This window comes from Pipistrellus kuhlii, unplaced genomic scaffold (assembly GCF_014108245.1).
Source record: "Pipistrellus kuhlii isolate mPipKuh1 unplaced genomic scaffold, mPipKuh1.p scaffold_m20_p_32, whole genome shotgun sequence".
NCBI lineage: Eukaryota > Metazoa > Chordata > Mammalia > Chiroptera > Vespertilionidae > Pipistrellus > Pipistrellus kuhlii.
In genome coordinates this window covers 5336530-5349086 of record NW_023425532.1, presented here as the reverse complement: position 1 = coordinate 5349086, position 12557 = coordinate 5336530, and the positions used below count along the sequence as shown (strand labels likewise).

Below are 12557 nucleotides of genomic sequence, written 5' to 3'. Positions count from 1 at the left end.
ATCCGCTCAGATGTCTCTGCCCCACACCCCGAAATCACTAATCAGGAAGCTGACAGAGCCGTCAGCTGACCAAACCCAGGAGCCAGCAGCCCCGCTGAGGGGGCCGCACCGGACGCCGGGAGACGCTGAGCTTAGTCGGAGCGAAGGGTGGCCATCTCCCTGGTTATTACTGAGCAAACTATTTGTTTTAAAAGCACATCGAATGCCGCTCCACCTGGGCCCACACTCCTGACATTTCGAGTTAAAGCAGCATATACACTGGGATTAATTCTCCTTCATAAATATGAAATAATAAATTAAGAACGAAAGTGCACTGAAAGGCCGCTTTAGGGGCTAATCTTTTAAAGGGCGGCGATGCTTCGCTGAGCGGGGTTGCCTGTTAAAACTGTAAATCAAGGGCCGCCAGCGAAGCAGAGCTCCCCCCAAGCCTCCGGGCCCGTGGTGGCTGTGAGGGCAAGGCTGGGGCTGCCGGGGCACAGGGACCGGCGGCTGCCCGGCCTCCGGGCCTCCCCGCCCCGCAGCGGACGCGGGCGCTCACCTGTCCTCGTTGATCCCGCACATGCGGACCCGCTCGCTGCTCATCCAGCTGTGCACGTTCCCATACAGGGGGGTTGCAGAAAGCATGTCGTCTCCTTGGATGGCAGCTTCTTTCAGGCGTCTAGTCTGTTTAAAACAAAACAAAACACAATCCCAGGAGGGTGAGTAAAGAGCCAAATAGGAAACGAGAGAAGCCCTCTTTCTAGGCAATCCCCGCAGAGAGCGGGCTGGGGAGGCGGCTGGTGGCGGATGGCACACACCACGCCCAAGGACCCGGGGAGGCAAGAGGGTTACGGCTCTGCCTCACCCATCCAGGGTGGAGCCCCCCGGCCCGCAGGCTGGCCTCCCCGGCCTGGGCCCGGCCTCTGGCTCAGAGCAGGCGGCGGGCACAGCAACCAGGGAGGCCCACGCCGGCCGTGTGCTGGGAGTGCAACTCCCAGTTCAGGGGCTAATGAGTTGGGGGGCTGGTGGTCCATGCCACCCCAACCCTAGATTACATTAAGCACCGAACCCGGGTGGTTTGGCCGGCAAGCTGCAGGGGGAGGCGGCTGAGTAATTCAATGACGCCTGCTGCTCGCTGGGGACACAAATCATTAGCGAGCGAGCGCGCAGGTCTTAGCAGCCCAGACTGCCAGGCTGCAAGCCGCTGGCACCCCGGGAGCACCCAAAGCCACCCATTTCCCACCTCCTGGGAGGGGACGGCTGCCAGACAGGGGGTGGGGGAGCACCTCCCCCCACCCCCACCTCCTCAGCCCCGCCCCCGCCCCCACCCCAGCACATTCTAGTTTGCTGCATGAGTGAAGGGTCAGGACAAGCTGCATTTTATTAACAGGATTATCACGGCGCGTGATTTATCCTCGTGCAGGATTTTAATTGCTCTTCGGAGGTTGAGCCGTTTCTTTTGACTGCGCTTCAGCCCATATCCTGCTGTTAAATGCTGGGTTAATAAGTAGGGGAGCCTTTAATGCCTGGGACCGATGGCCCTGGGCAATTCCCTGATCACAATCACATCCCGGCTCTCCCGTCAGGACAGGCCGCGGTAGCTCTCCCCCAGCCCCAGCCCCAGCCCGGGATCACCGGCGCGAAGGCCAACGGGGAACTTGCCTGCCTCCTTCTCCCTCACACACCCACCCACACAGTTTCCGAAGGCCCAAATGTTCCCTAAGTCGACACATTTCCTTTGTTAGCAGGAAAAAATATGCAAATGATCGTTTTTTACACTTTAGCGCATAAAGCCTGCCGGGGATAGGGGCACCGGGTCCGCATCTTTTCCGAATCGCAGAGGGTGGGGGTGGGGAGCAGCAGGGAGGCCTGCATCCAAATGCCAGGCTGTCCCTGGGCATTTCTTTGTCCCCACGAGGCCTTTTGTCCACCAGCAGAGCCCACCAGCCCCTGGACGTACAGCACGGTCTGGCCATGGAGAGCCACCAGCGTGGGCACGGCAGAGTTCAGTGTGAAGGCGGCAGGCCTGGCGGGGTCCTGTGGGGGGGGCCTTCTAGGAAGCATATTTCTTCCTAGATGGGGAGCCCCCGAAGCACAAGCCACGCCCCATGCCCCCCAAAGAGTGGGACTCAGGTGCTAAGGAAAGGCCTGCAGAGGCGCATGGGCTTTTGGTCCAAAGACAAAAATGGAGCCGGGAGAGGCCACCACCTGTGCTGGGCCAGCCACCGGCAAGTCCCCGAGGCTCCGTCTAACAAAAGGAAGACGTCGCGAGCGGCCAGCGTCCTTGGCCATGGGCTGAAGCAGTGGGACCGGGCCATGCCAGCCCTACTGTGTGCCATGCTCAATGTGGAGATCACACAAGGAGCTTAAGGCTCAGTGACCCAAACCCCCAAGAAAAGGAGCAAGTGTGCGCCTGCGCAACTTCATCTGTGTCCGTCTTCAAAACTGGCTTCCCTTGCACAGCCCCTCACCGCACACCCCGTAGTAGCCACTCGGTGACAGGACCCCCGACACCTGGTGAAGGCAGAAGAAGGGAGGGGTGCCCCCATCACCCCCAGTTCTTTCCTTTAAAGGGCTTTGCTGACGAAGGATGGCCTGGATAGGTGGGCAGTAAGCGCAGCTTAGAAACACCTGGGAGCGTGGGAGCTTTCGAAGCTTCTGCCCTTTTCCAGGCTCGTCCTGTGGGGATCTCAGTGCTCCTGCTGCTGACAAATGACCCCGGGGCGCCAGGATGGAGCGTATCACACACACGGGGTCAGAGGAGTGTCGAGGCCCGAGACACGTACAATTCAGCGTCACTCGTGTGTGTGTGTGTGTGTGTGTGTGTGTGTGTGTGTGTAGGAGTGACGCTGGCAGGGGGATGGGCGGGGATGAACACGAAAAAGCAAATAAAAGACCGGCGGGGGGGGGGTCCATTGTCGGATCCTGCTGACTACACACACACACACACACACACACACACACACACACGCACAATCTGTAGCTGCCCCATGAACTTTTTGTGAACTGTTTAAAAGTGGAGGTCTGTTGAACAAACAGCGGCGCCACTGCCAGCCATAATTTCATTGCAACAAGCTCAAGACTTAACTCTTCAGGCTCCTGGCCCGCGACGGAGCCGAGGGGACAGGGCCAGTGTGCCAGGGGCCTGCCTGGCATCAGGTCCTTCTCGGGGTGACAGACAGGAGCCCAGCTGCCGGCAGGGACACCCTCGCCAAAGGCTACACTGCGTACCCCCCACCATGACCAGAGAACGGGACCCCCGTCTCTCTGGGACGCTTCACCAGGGGCCAGTGGGTAAGAAACCAGGAGAGGGAGAGCCAGCACCCACCCCGATCACCCTCGCGGCTTCTAGAAGCGGCTGTTGGTACAGTTGGGACTTGCTTTCTTTCTTTCTTGTTTTTTTTTCGTCTAAAGGGAAGCGCCTCCAAACGGGCTCTGCTGACCCTGAGGTGGCTGATGAACAGGGCTGCACTCCGATGCTGATATTCGAGGCCCATCTGCCCCTATTTCTCAACACCCCCACCTCCCCCACCTCCCTCCCGGGCAGCTCGGTTCGCCCGGTGCCAGGACGTGTGAAGTCACTCAGGAAAGCTCTGGGCAAGCAGCAACCTGTTCGCGGTGCGTGCTGCCCGGCTCCACCCCGGCTCCCGGCTTAACCCCTTTCCCAGGAGGGGAGACCAGGGCGCAGGCTGCTGGAGGTGCGGGACGGGGAGGAGGACGGAAGGTGGTCCCAAGCAGAGGGCAGATGGGGAGGCCAAGGTGTGCGTGGCTAAAGCACCGGGTCTGGGGAGAGACCTGGCTCACAAAATGCAGACACACACCCGGGGGCCCGCGCTGTGATGAGTGTGACCCTGGCCCGGCCCGGCACGGGGAGAGGGTCTGATTGGCAGAAAGAGGTCAGAGGGACCACCCTGTGACAGGCCTACGGGGCGCATGGGCCTCGAGCACACCCGCCACCGCCACGCCACTTATTCCTGCAGCGAGGGCACCAGCAGGGACCGAGGGAAAGGGGGGAGCTTCTCTGCTTTAAAGGCGAGCTCCCTCTCGGAACACAAAGAGCAGGTTGACGAGGAAGGCGCCGGGGCCCAGGCGGCCTGAGCGAGGGAGGGAGGAAGGCAGCACGGACCCCGCTGGCACCTGGCCTTCCTCCACCCGGCCTCCTGGCACCAGGCCATGCCCGCCGCCGCCCTCCAGGTGCCCAGCAGTTCCCGGCTGCACATCGCGCCTGCCCAGTGGAGCGTACAGAATGGAAACCTGCCGCTGAGGCACCCCACTCCGGCGCTCCAGTGGCCTCTGCCCAGGGGCTCCCTCGCTGGGCACCCCTGTCCCGAGCAGGGACCCGGCCAGCGTGCAGTGGGCCCTCCTCCGGGAAGGGGTCTCCCCCCCCCCCCCCGGCTGTGCCTCTGGGCAGGTGGCTCAACCTCGCCATCCTCGGTCCCTGTCTGTAAACACTGGCACATGCTTTCCGGGGCTCTGCCTGGAATGGCTGGGACAGGACATTCACCCCGTTAGGCAGCTCTGACTGCGCCCCCACAGTGCAGCCCCCCAGCCTAGTTCTCTGTGGCACCGGGAGAGCCGAGGCTGGGCCAGGGGGCCGGGGGAGGGGGGTGACCAGGGAGCCCTTCCTGGGCGGCCCGCAGTGCAGACGGAGTCACACACGGGGGTGGGGGTGGGGGTCCCATTTAACAGGGGGCTCTGTGTGTGTGGGGGTAGGGGGAGAGACAGCTCCCCGGATGTGCAGTGTTGGGGCGGGCCCTTCTGGGTGTGCAGAGCAGCAGGTAGCTGGCACCCCAAGGCTGGGCCTCGGCTGCCAGGGCCCTCCCGCCTTCCTTGTTGGGGTGCCCGGGGGGAGCGATCCCACCCGCCCAGGAGCGATCCCACCCGCCCAGGCGCTAGCTCGGGGCACACTCCTAGCCGCGGCGACAGCCTCCGGGGCCTCCCCACCCACGCCCCAAGTTTTGCATCCGTAACAGATGAGCCGCGGAGCCCGGGTGGGGGAGGAGGGCGGGGCACCCCGCAGCTTTGACCTTTCCGAGCAACCAGAACCTTCCCGCCCCCTCCCAGCGCCGTGGGTCAGAGGAGAGCCGCCAGGGTGGGTCAGGAGTGAACTTGGCCCTGGGGGGCGGGGGAGGGGGCGGCGGCGGCGAGAGCAGCAGGGGCGCCCCCTCCCCCGACTCAGCCCCGAGCGCGATCAGTCGGCAACAAAGGGATTTTCTCTCCCACCGCACACACCCAGGCGGCTCCCGCCCCTCCCCCGGCTCCGCGCAGCGGCGCACCCGCTCCCAGCGCGACCGCCCTGCCGTCCACGACCCGCCCCCCCACCCCCTGACCTGGATTAACCTAACCCTCAGCCCCGCACACTCCGGGGCCCCCTTTCCCTAGCCCTCGCTCGGCACCTCCGCTCCCCGGCACTGAATCTTACAGAAAGCAACTTCGGGAGGGCGCGGGGGGGGGGGGGGGGGGAGCGGGGGTGTGCTGCCTGCCTGCCGCCCCCACCTCTGCATCAGCCTAGGCTCCCTCCTGACCAGCCTGGAGTGCTGCCTCCCGGGACCCCTCCCCTCAAGATGCAAGCCAAGTGTAGCCAACTGTGAAGACGGAGGGGGTGGGGGAGCCCCTGGATGAGGGAGCCCTGCATTCCCCCAGGGAGCTCCACGGCCTGGGGTCAGCTCCAGGGCCCAACGCGGGACCGTCCCCTCCCCCGCTGCCCATCCAGGCCGCTGCGGGCTTTTTGTTCCTTTCACTTTCTCTCCGGGCTGTGCCACACACCACCACGTGTGTGCAGGAGGGGCCGTGTGGAAGCTGGCGCCTCCCCAGGAGGAGGCTCGCAGAGGAACTCTAGGTTGAATGCAATTAATCACTTACCCTCCCCCCCCCAAAAAAATCCCACCCACCCCCCTTCTGTCTAGTCTCTACAGAGCTGGGTTCCCACTTGGCACCAATACAACCTGGGGGCAGATCCAGACTAAACGATTCACACAACTCCACAGGGGGTGTCAGCGCCCCCCCGTCCCCACCGGGGCTCAACCGAAACGAAGCCCACTTAATGCCCCCTCCCCCAACGAGCCACACCATAAGGCTCCGAACAGCTACCCTCAGCACACACAGGAAGCACAAAGGAACTTTTTACGAATAAAAGATGCAGAAAACACAGGGTCCCGTGGCCTGCACCCGCGTTCCCTGCCAATTGTGTGCCGCCTGGGGTCCTGGGAAGGCTGCAGACGGGTGTCAGAGGAGGAGAGGGGCACCCACTTTCTCTGCCAGGAACAATGGGAACCCCGTGTCTGCTCCTCAGCCTTGCAACTCGGAACACCCCAGACAAAAAGCTGGGAACAAGTGCGGCCGAGACGGGGGCCCGCGAATTTGTGCAGCCGTTCAGAGCTTAATTACTCCTCCTTGATCCGTGGGCCTAGACACGACACCGCCACCGCCAAGGTTAAAATGGCCCGAGCAGCGCCGAGCAGATGTGAGCGAGCTGGCAGACGCGCAAATGAGGCCTGCCTCGGAGCACGATAACAAGTGACTAATACATTGCATATCGTTGAAAGAAAATTATTTTTCTCTAATTTGCATTTGCTTGGGGGGAAAAAAAAGCCAAGCAGAGTCCCTCCTTGCAAGCGCCGAGTCTAATCCTGGAAATCCAGGCCGGCTGCTTTAAGAGAGCTGGAAGGAGGGAGAGGCTGCCAGTGTTTTGGCGTTGCGAGCTTGTTTATCTTTCCGCCTTCCCTCCGAGGCGAAACTCGTTTTGCAAGCAGCATTCCTACAGAAAATGGCACACGTCATAAAGGGAGCCCAATTTCTGGAACTGGCACTGAAGTTCATGTATCACTCCAGAAGCATCTCCCGGCGCCCCACTGGGGAACCCGCCTGAGCGCCCAGGTCCACGTTACCGCTCGGACGGAGACCTGGCCGGCGGGGGCAGGGTGGGGTCCCTGTGCTGACACCCCGCAGGCAGCACACCTGGGGCCCAGCAAAGTCCCACGGAGCAGGGCATGGCCCTTCTCCACACCCTCAGGCTGGGGCTCAGAAGGCTGCCGCCCAGGGAGGGGGGGTCACACTCCACTGGCCCCAGGACAGCCCAGGGACAGACCCACCCAAGGCCATCCCGGGACTGGAGCTGGTGAATGCCGCCACCCACTGCCGTTCCTCCCGGTGGGGGAGGGGGCGGGAACTCAGGAGGCCTGAGGCCGGGCGCCTCCAGTTGACTAAGTCAGAGTGGGTGGCGCTGTGGGCAGCCCTCAGGCTGCACCTCTCATCCCGCAGCTGAAGCAAACGCACTGGAGAAAGGGGGCCGGCTGGGGCGGGCAGGATAAGGGATGTGGGTAATCAGAACCCAAGCTGCACCCCTCCCGCCCACTACACCCCCCGATTTGGGTCCCAAGCCTCCACACTTGGGTTTCCCAGGCGAGGCGCGGGGCAGAGCGCAGACAGCACCGCCTGTCTAACTGTGTGAGCCGCAGGGCCATCTCAGAGGGAACAACGGCCTTCAGAGCCTGGCAGTTTCCAGCACGCCGCCGTGATACATTGTTTCCAAGCGGCGTGCTTAGGGCCCGAAGTTAGTTCCCCAGACCTTCCAAGCCCGGCCCGAGCGGCTGTGGACCCAGGTCCCCAGGCCCTGCTCCCGCCACCTCTTCCTAACAAGCTCCCCAAACCAGAACACAAGCCATCCCGCACGGCCACCGCCGATCCCGGGGGCTGACGAGGTGTGTGCCACGCCGAGTCCTCTCCTGCGGGGACGCTCTGGCCAGTGGCGGCCACCTCCGCGCCGCATAGTGTGCGCTTTGTGTGCGCGCCGGGCAGGCGCGGCACGGCTCGTGCACCAACAGCTGTCACATTATTTGCACTCGCTGTAAACAGCCTTCACATTCCCCTCTTACCACAGAGCCGGAGCCAGACTAACAATCCGCAGCCCGAGATCAAACCAACAACAGCAGCATTGTGCCTGCCTCGGCGGCCTTCGCACCGAGCCCGGCAGCTGGCAGGTTTCTCCGGAACAAGGGACCCCCCCCCCCCCCCCGCGCCTCCGGGCTCCAGCCGAGGCTAGCCGAGGCAGCATGCGTTTGTCGCTGCCAGATTGTCAAAGCAAAGAGCACAGCCATTTCACCGAGGCTCCAGAGCGGGTTGATCAGCCTGCTCCTAGTTTTCTCCTCCCGATGGCTTGGGGGACCCCTCCCCCCGCCCAGCCCCTCAGCAGGGAATAAAGGTTTTGCGGCTCCCGGGGCTGCTTTCTGGCTCAGCAGAGCAGGGCTGGCCTGCCGGGACCGGGCTGGGGGTCTGGGCGGGAGGCCTCCAGCTCCGCTGCCCACCACGGGGCCGGCCGCCGGCTCTGTGCTCCTTCGGCCCCTGGTGCTTCGGAAACCGTCCAACTCCCTGAATGCTCACTGGTCGCCCCACTGATCAAAATGTCTCCTTTATGATTTTTGGTTAAGTCGAACATTTCCATAATCGTCATTATTAGCGCAAATTACACGCCTAATCGGTCCTTAAATAGATTTTAATTAAATAATCATACAAGGCTCATTTTATGACTTAAGAAAGGCATTACTTTTCGTTATAAACTTTCCACCAGGATATAGAATAACGATAGCGGACAAATACTTATTCTTTGAAAATCACCGATGACCGATGGGCAAAGGACGGCAGAGCGGACTAGGTTTCACCTTCTGGAATCCAAGTGGAGACCAGACCCGCCGCATCTGCACCGCCGGCCTGAGGAGGGGAGGGGGTGGGCTCCGTCTGAAGCATCACTTTCGCCTTCTCTCAGGAGCCAGCAGAAACCGGCCCCAAATGCTGCTCTTCCTTCCTCACCGAAGTCTCTCCTAGACACCCCCCAGCTCCCCCCACCCCTCTGTCTGCAGGGAGCGCGGAGCAGGCAGGCCGTGCTTGTTAAATGCCGTGTAAAATGCTGTTAATAAAATAATAAATACAAAGGCGGAGGCCGCTTGTTCCACGGGTGTTTTGACTGGCGATACCGTGGCACTTGCCTGTGTTTATGGAGAGACGGCTGGAGTTTGGTCAGTGCCTAAGAGTTTCTCCCATGAAGCCAAGTTTGACACCCAAAGCTGGCACATGCCCCACTGAGACCCTCAGCAACAGCCCCTGCCCTGCCCTCCTCCCCTTCACCCCCCTGGGAGTGCCTTCAGATGGCAGCAGAGCCACCCTCTACCTCTGGAGCGGTGAGCTCCGATGGGGGCGAAACTGCTGGCCTGGTAAAAGCCACTGCTCACGACACAATGTCAGCAAAGGCTGGGAGGCATTCTGGAGAGGGACGGGATTCGTGCCTACTGAAGCTCTTTCCGCACAAAGGCTTTTAGGGGAAGAAGGGAAAAGAGGGAGGAGGAGAGGGAGGAGGAGGAGCGGGAGGAGGAGAAAGAGGGAGGGCTCCCGTTTCAGAGCGGGCATCCCCTGAGAGTCAAGAACCAAGTGTAGCTTCAATCAAACGCTGACTTCCCCTGTGGGAGCGAGTGGGAAACCTGATCACAGTAGCACACTACCGGCCGGGATCCATGCAGGTCTGGTTTTCTTCTCACGCTAGTAATTTTTTTAAATACATATCGATATAAAAGAAGCAATCCCTGGCAGACTTTATTGAAAACCACACTGAGCCCTCATAACATCCGGACTTAATCCCTATCAAACAAACCACAGCACCCCTGGCTTCTGCAGCCGGCCACCCCCACTCACCTCTTCCAACCAGGTCCCCCCACCTACCCCCGCAGCCACCGCATCCCTTCCCCAAAGAATGACGGGAAGCCCTGGGCAAAGAGCACCCAGATACTGGTTCTGGAATCAATTCCTCGCCATATAATGATCCCACTTGGGGGGGGGGGTGGTATTCAAGTCCTTTCATATGGAACCCTTTAACATGCAGAATGCAAAGAACTGGAACAAAGGGAGAGGGACCCCAGGAGGTGGACCGGGAGAAATGTCCTTGGGGAACCCCCGGGAGGGGACTGAACCTGCAGGTTGGTGCCCAGGCAGGCCTTGGGTCTTAGGGGGAGCGGGCCTGACAGAGCAGCCTACGGGACCACGGCCGGCCGTTCAAAGCAGCCGCTGGTCCGGGGGCCTACTACGTGCCAAGTCTGCTTTGATCCCGAGGTGGGTAATTATTCCCAGTCTTACAAATGAAGAAACTTACCGAGGCTCAGAGGCCATAAATAACTTGCCCCCAAGGTCACACAGCTAGTAAAATGGGCCACGGTCAAACTCAGTCCTGGAGTCGCGGAGAGGAGCCAATTATTGGTCTAATTGTGCCGTTCGAAATCCACAAGAAGTTCAGAAGGCTGCCCCGGGCCTGGTCCTCACGGCGAGGGTGAGAAGCTAGCCTGTAACTGCGAGGGGACCTCGGTCCGCAGGAGCCTGGAACCCGGGTGCTCTCACACGCAGGAACCTCTCGGCCCATCTGAAGTCTGTCCAAATCTCCCCACATCCTCCCCACCCCCGCTCTGGAATACTTCGGGGTGAGGCCAGGGCCCCAACAAGCTCCGCTTTCTCCTCTATCCGGATCCTCGCATACGCACGGAGGGTTGGTGGGTGGCTACTTTGGGGTCTGCAGAAAGTGCCGGTTCCTGGCCCCAGGACTAGGCTTGCCACCCTAGTTTTACTACAGCGAGCAATAAATCACATTATCTAGATAGAGCGACAGCCCTTTGGAGAGAGCAACACCCCCATTCCTAGGGCTGTGAGAGAAAACCCTGGGACCCAAGTGTGTGGGGGAGGGGATTAAGGGGAAGCGGCTAGCAGGACGCCAGCCCTACTGGACCCCCTGGGGGTATAACACAAAAAGCATTCCCTCCCAGTTTCTCCTCCCAGGAACTCGCCCAACATCCCCTCCCTACCCCACCCCCAACTTCCAGGTCTGCCCCAGGCTTTCCTCCTGAAACTACCCACACCCCACAGCTCGGCTCGGTGCGGGGAGGCCCAGGTCTCGACCAATTGCACCTCAGTCCGAGAAGGCTCGGATGCGTGAAACCTCCAGGAGCCACCGGGTGGGCAGGGCCGACCTGCGGGAGGAGGGATCCCCGATGGCGGGCCAGGTCCTCACCCTGCCAGCCAGCCCAACCGCCCAGAGGCCCAGTCTCCCATGACTTCGGGCCGGTGGCTTGCTCTCATTTTCAACTTTCCAGCATCTTCCATTCCAGCTCCCCCACCCCTCAGGCTCCATGCAGGTCCCTCGAACCTCAAGGGAGGTGACCCCCGACCTCAACCCCAGCAGACGCCCCTGCCCGCACCAGGGCCACCTGGAACGGGCAGTTTCTGCAGCTATCCGCGACCGGCTGAGTCCGGCTGGGAGCTCCGCAGCCTCCCCCGGCTCAGGCCTGCCCGGGGCGCCCCGCACTCAGTGCTCTGGGGGGAGGAGAGGGAGGGAACGAGGCAGAAAGGGTTACTGGGCCGTTTAAAAAAATTTTAAACTCTTCAGGTTCTGAGTGTCCCTGACACGACTGCAAGCACTCGCTCGGGTAGAACAAAAGAAGGGGGGAAGTGCCGGAAATGTGTGGGAAGACCCCATAAACCTCTCCTCCCCCTGCAGTGACCACTGGCATTGAAAGACTCCAGGGCCTTCAATGCAATCGTGCCTGTTTATAACTTTTCCCCGCTGGGCCCCCACACCCTAAACCAGTTCCCTCTCACCTCGGGAGCCACAAAGACAAACGTGGCTCCCAAATCCGTGACCTGAAACTCCAGGCCTCTCACCTGCTCTGACCCCGGCACACTGACCCCGCTCGCCCTCCTTCCCCAGTAGTTCCTCCGGTTTGCACCTAAACAATAAATTTAGTTTAATTTAGCTTCCGTCTTTAATTTTAGCAGGTCTCCTTTTTGCATGCAAATCAATATGGCAATTACCATCTAAAAGCTCGCCCAGCCCCGGGTCAATGTAAATTGATCATTGTCCGCCTTCCACAAAATAACACCGGGAGGCTGTGGTGCATAATGAGATTATACTGGAAACTGTCTCTTAGATCACAAATTATATTTTATGCTGTCAGGGTCTCCTAGCGGACTTCCCCACGGGTCTGGCCACGGGGAGCCGAGCCATGGGTGCTGAGGGGTGCTGCTGGCTGGGGAGACGTGGCTCTGAAAATTAACCAAGCGGGGATCCCCATTTCAGAACCCCTCCGTTGGGGGCAGGCGCAGATGGGAGTGCGCCGGCAAAGGGGCCTTCCTGCTACAGAAATGTCCAGAAAAAGCGTCCTTCACTCATTTCCACCCAACAGCAAGTCACACCTCACTCCCAAAGGGACACGCCGGGGACAGGCACAGGGAGCCGTCAGGCAGGGCTGGGGGTCAGTGGACAATCCTAGCCAAGTGCTGGTGATCAGGCGGCTCGCCCCCCAACCCGCGGGGTGGGAGGCCATCCACGCCCGCCCCGGCCGCCTCTCAACCAAGCGGCTGCCACCCAGGGCTCAGCAGCCGCTTTGCACAGACAGGATCTGGCCGGCCAGGCACGTTGGCAAAGCAGCTGGGGCGGGCCCAGGCCTCCCCTCCCAGGCGGGATGAGGTCTCGCCGGCTGGAATCCTGAGGTCCAGAGATGAAGCCTCTTAGCAAGACCGTCCCTTCTCGCCCAGAGCACCGCTCTACC

General features: G+C 61.2%; 1 protein-coding gene across 8 annotated transcripts in view; it reads right to left on the bottom strand.

Moving 5' to 3' along the window:
• The window catches only part of BCOR (BCL6 corepressor), a 75682-nt gene that overhangs the window by 20283 nt on the left and 42842 nt on the right, over positions 1-12557 (bottom strand). For all 8 annotated transcript variants that reach the window (XM_045570456.1, XM_045570457.1, XM_036460495.2 and 5 more), the window contains one exon: positions 539-663. In XM_045570456.1, coding sequence (XP_045426412.1) covers positions 539-624 — 86 coding nt within the window. In that variant the 5' untranslated portion in view covers positions 625-663. Of the gene's footprint in view, positions 1-538; positions 664-12557 lie in introns of those variants that run through there.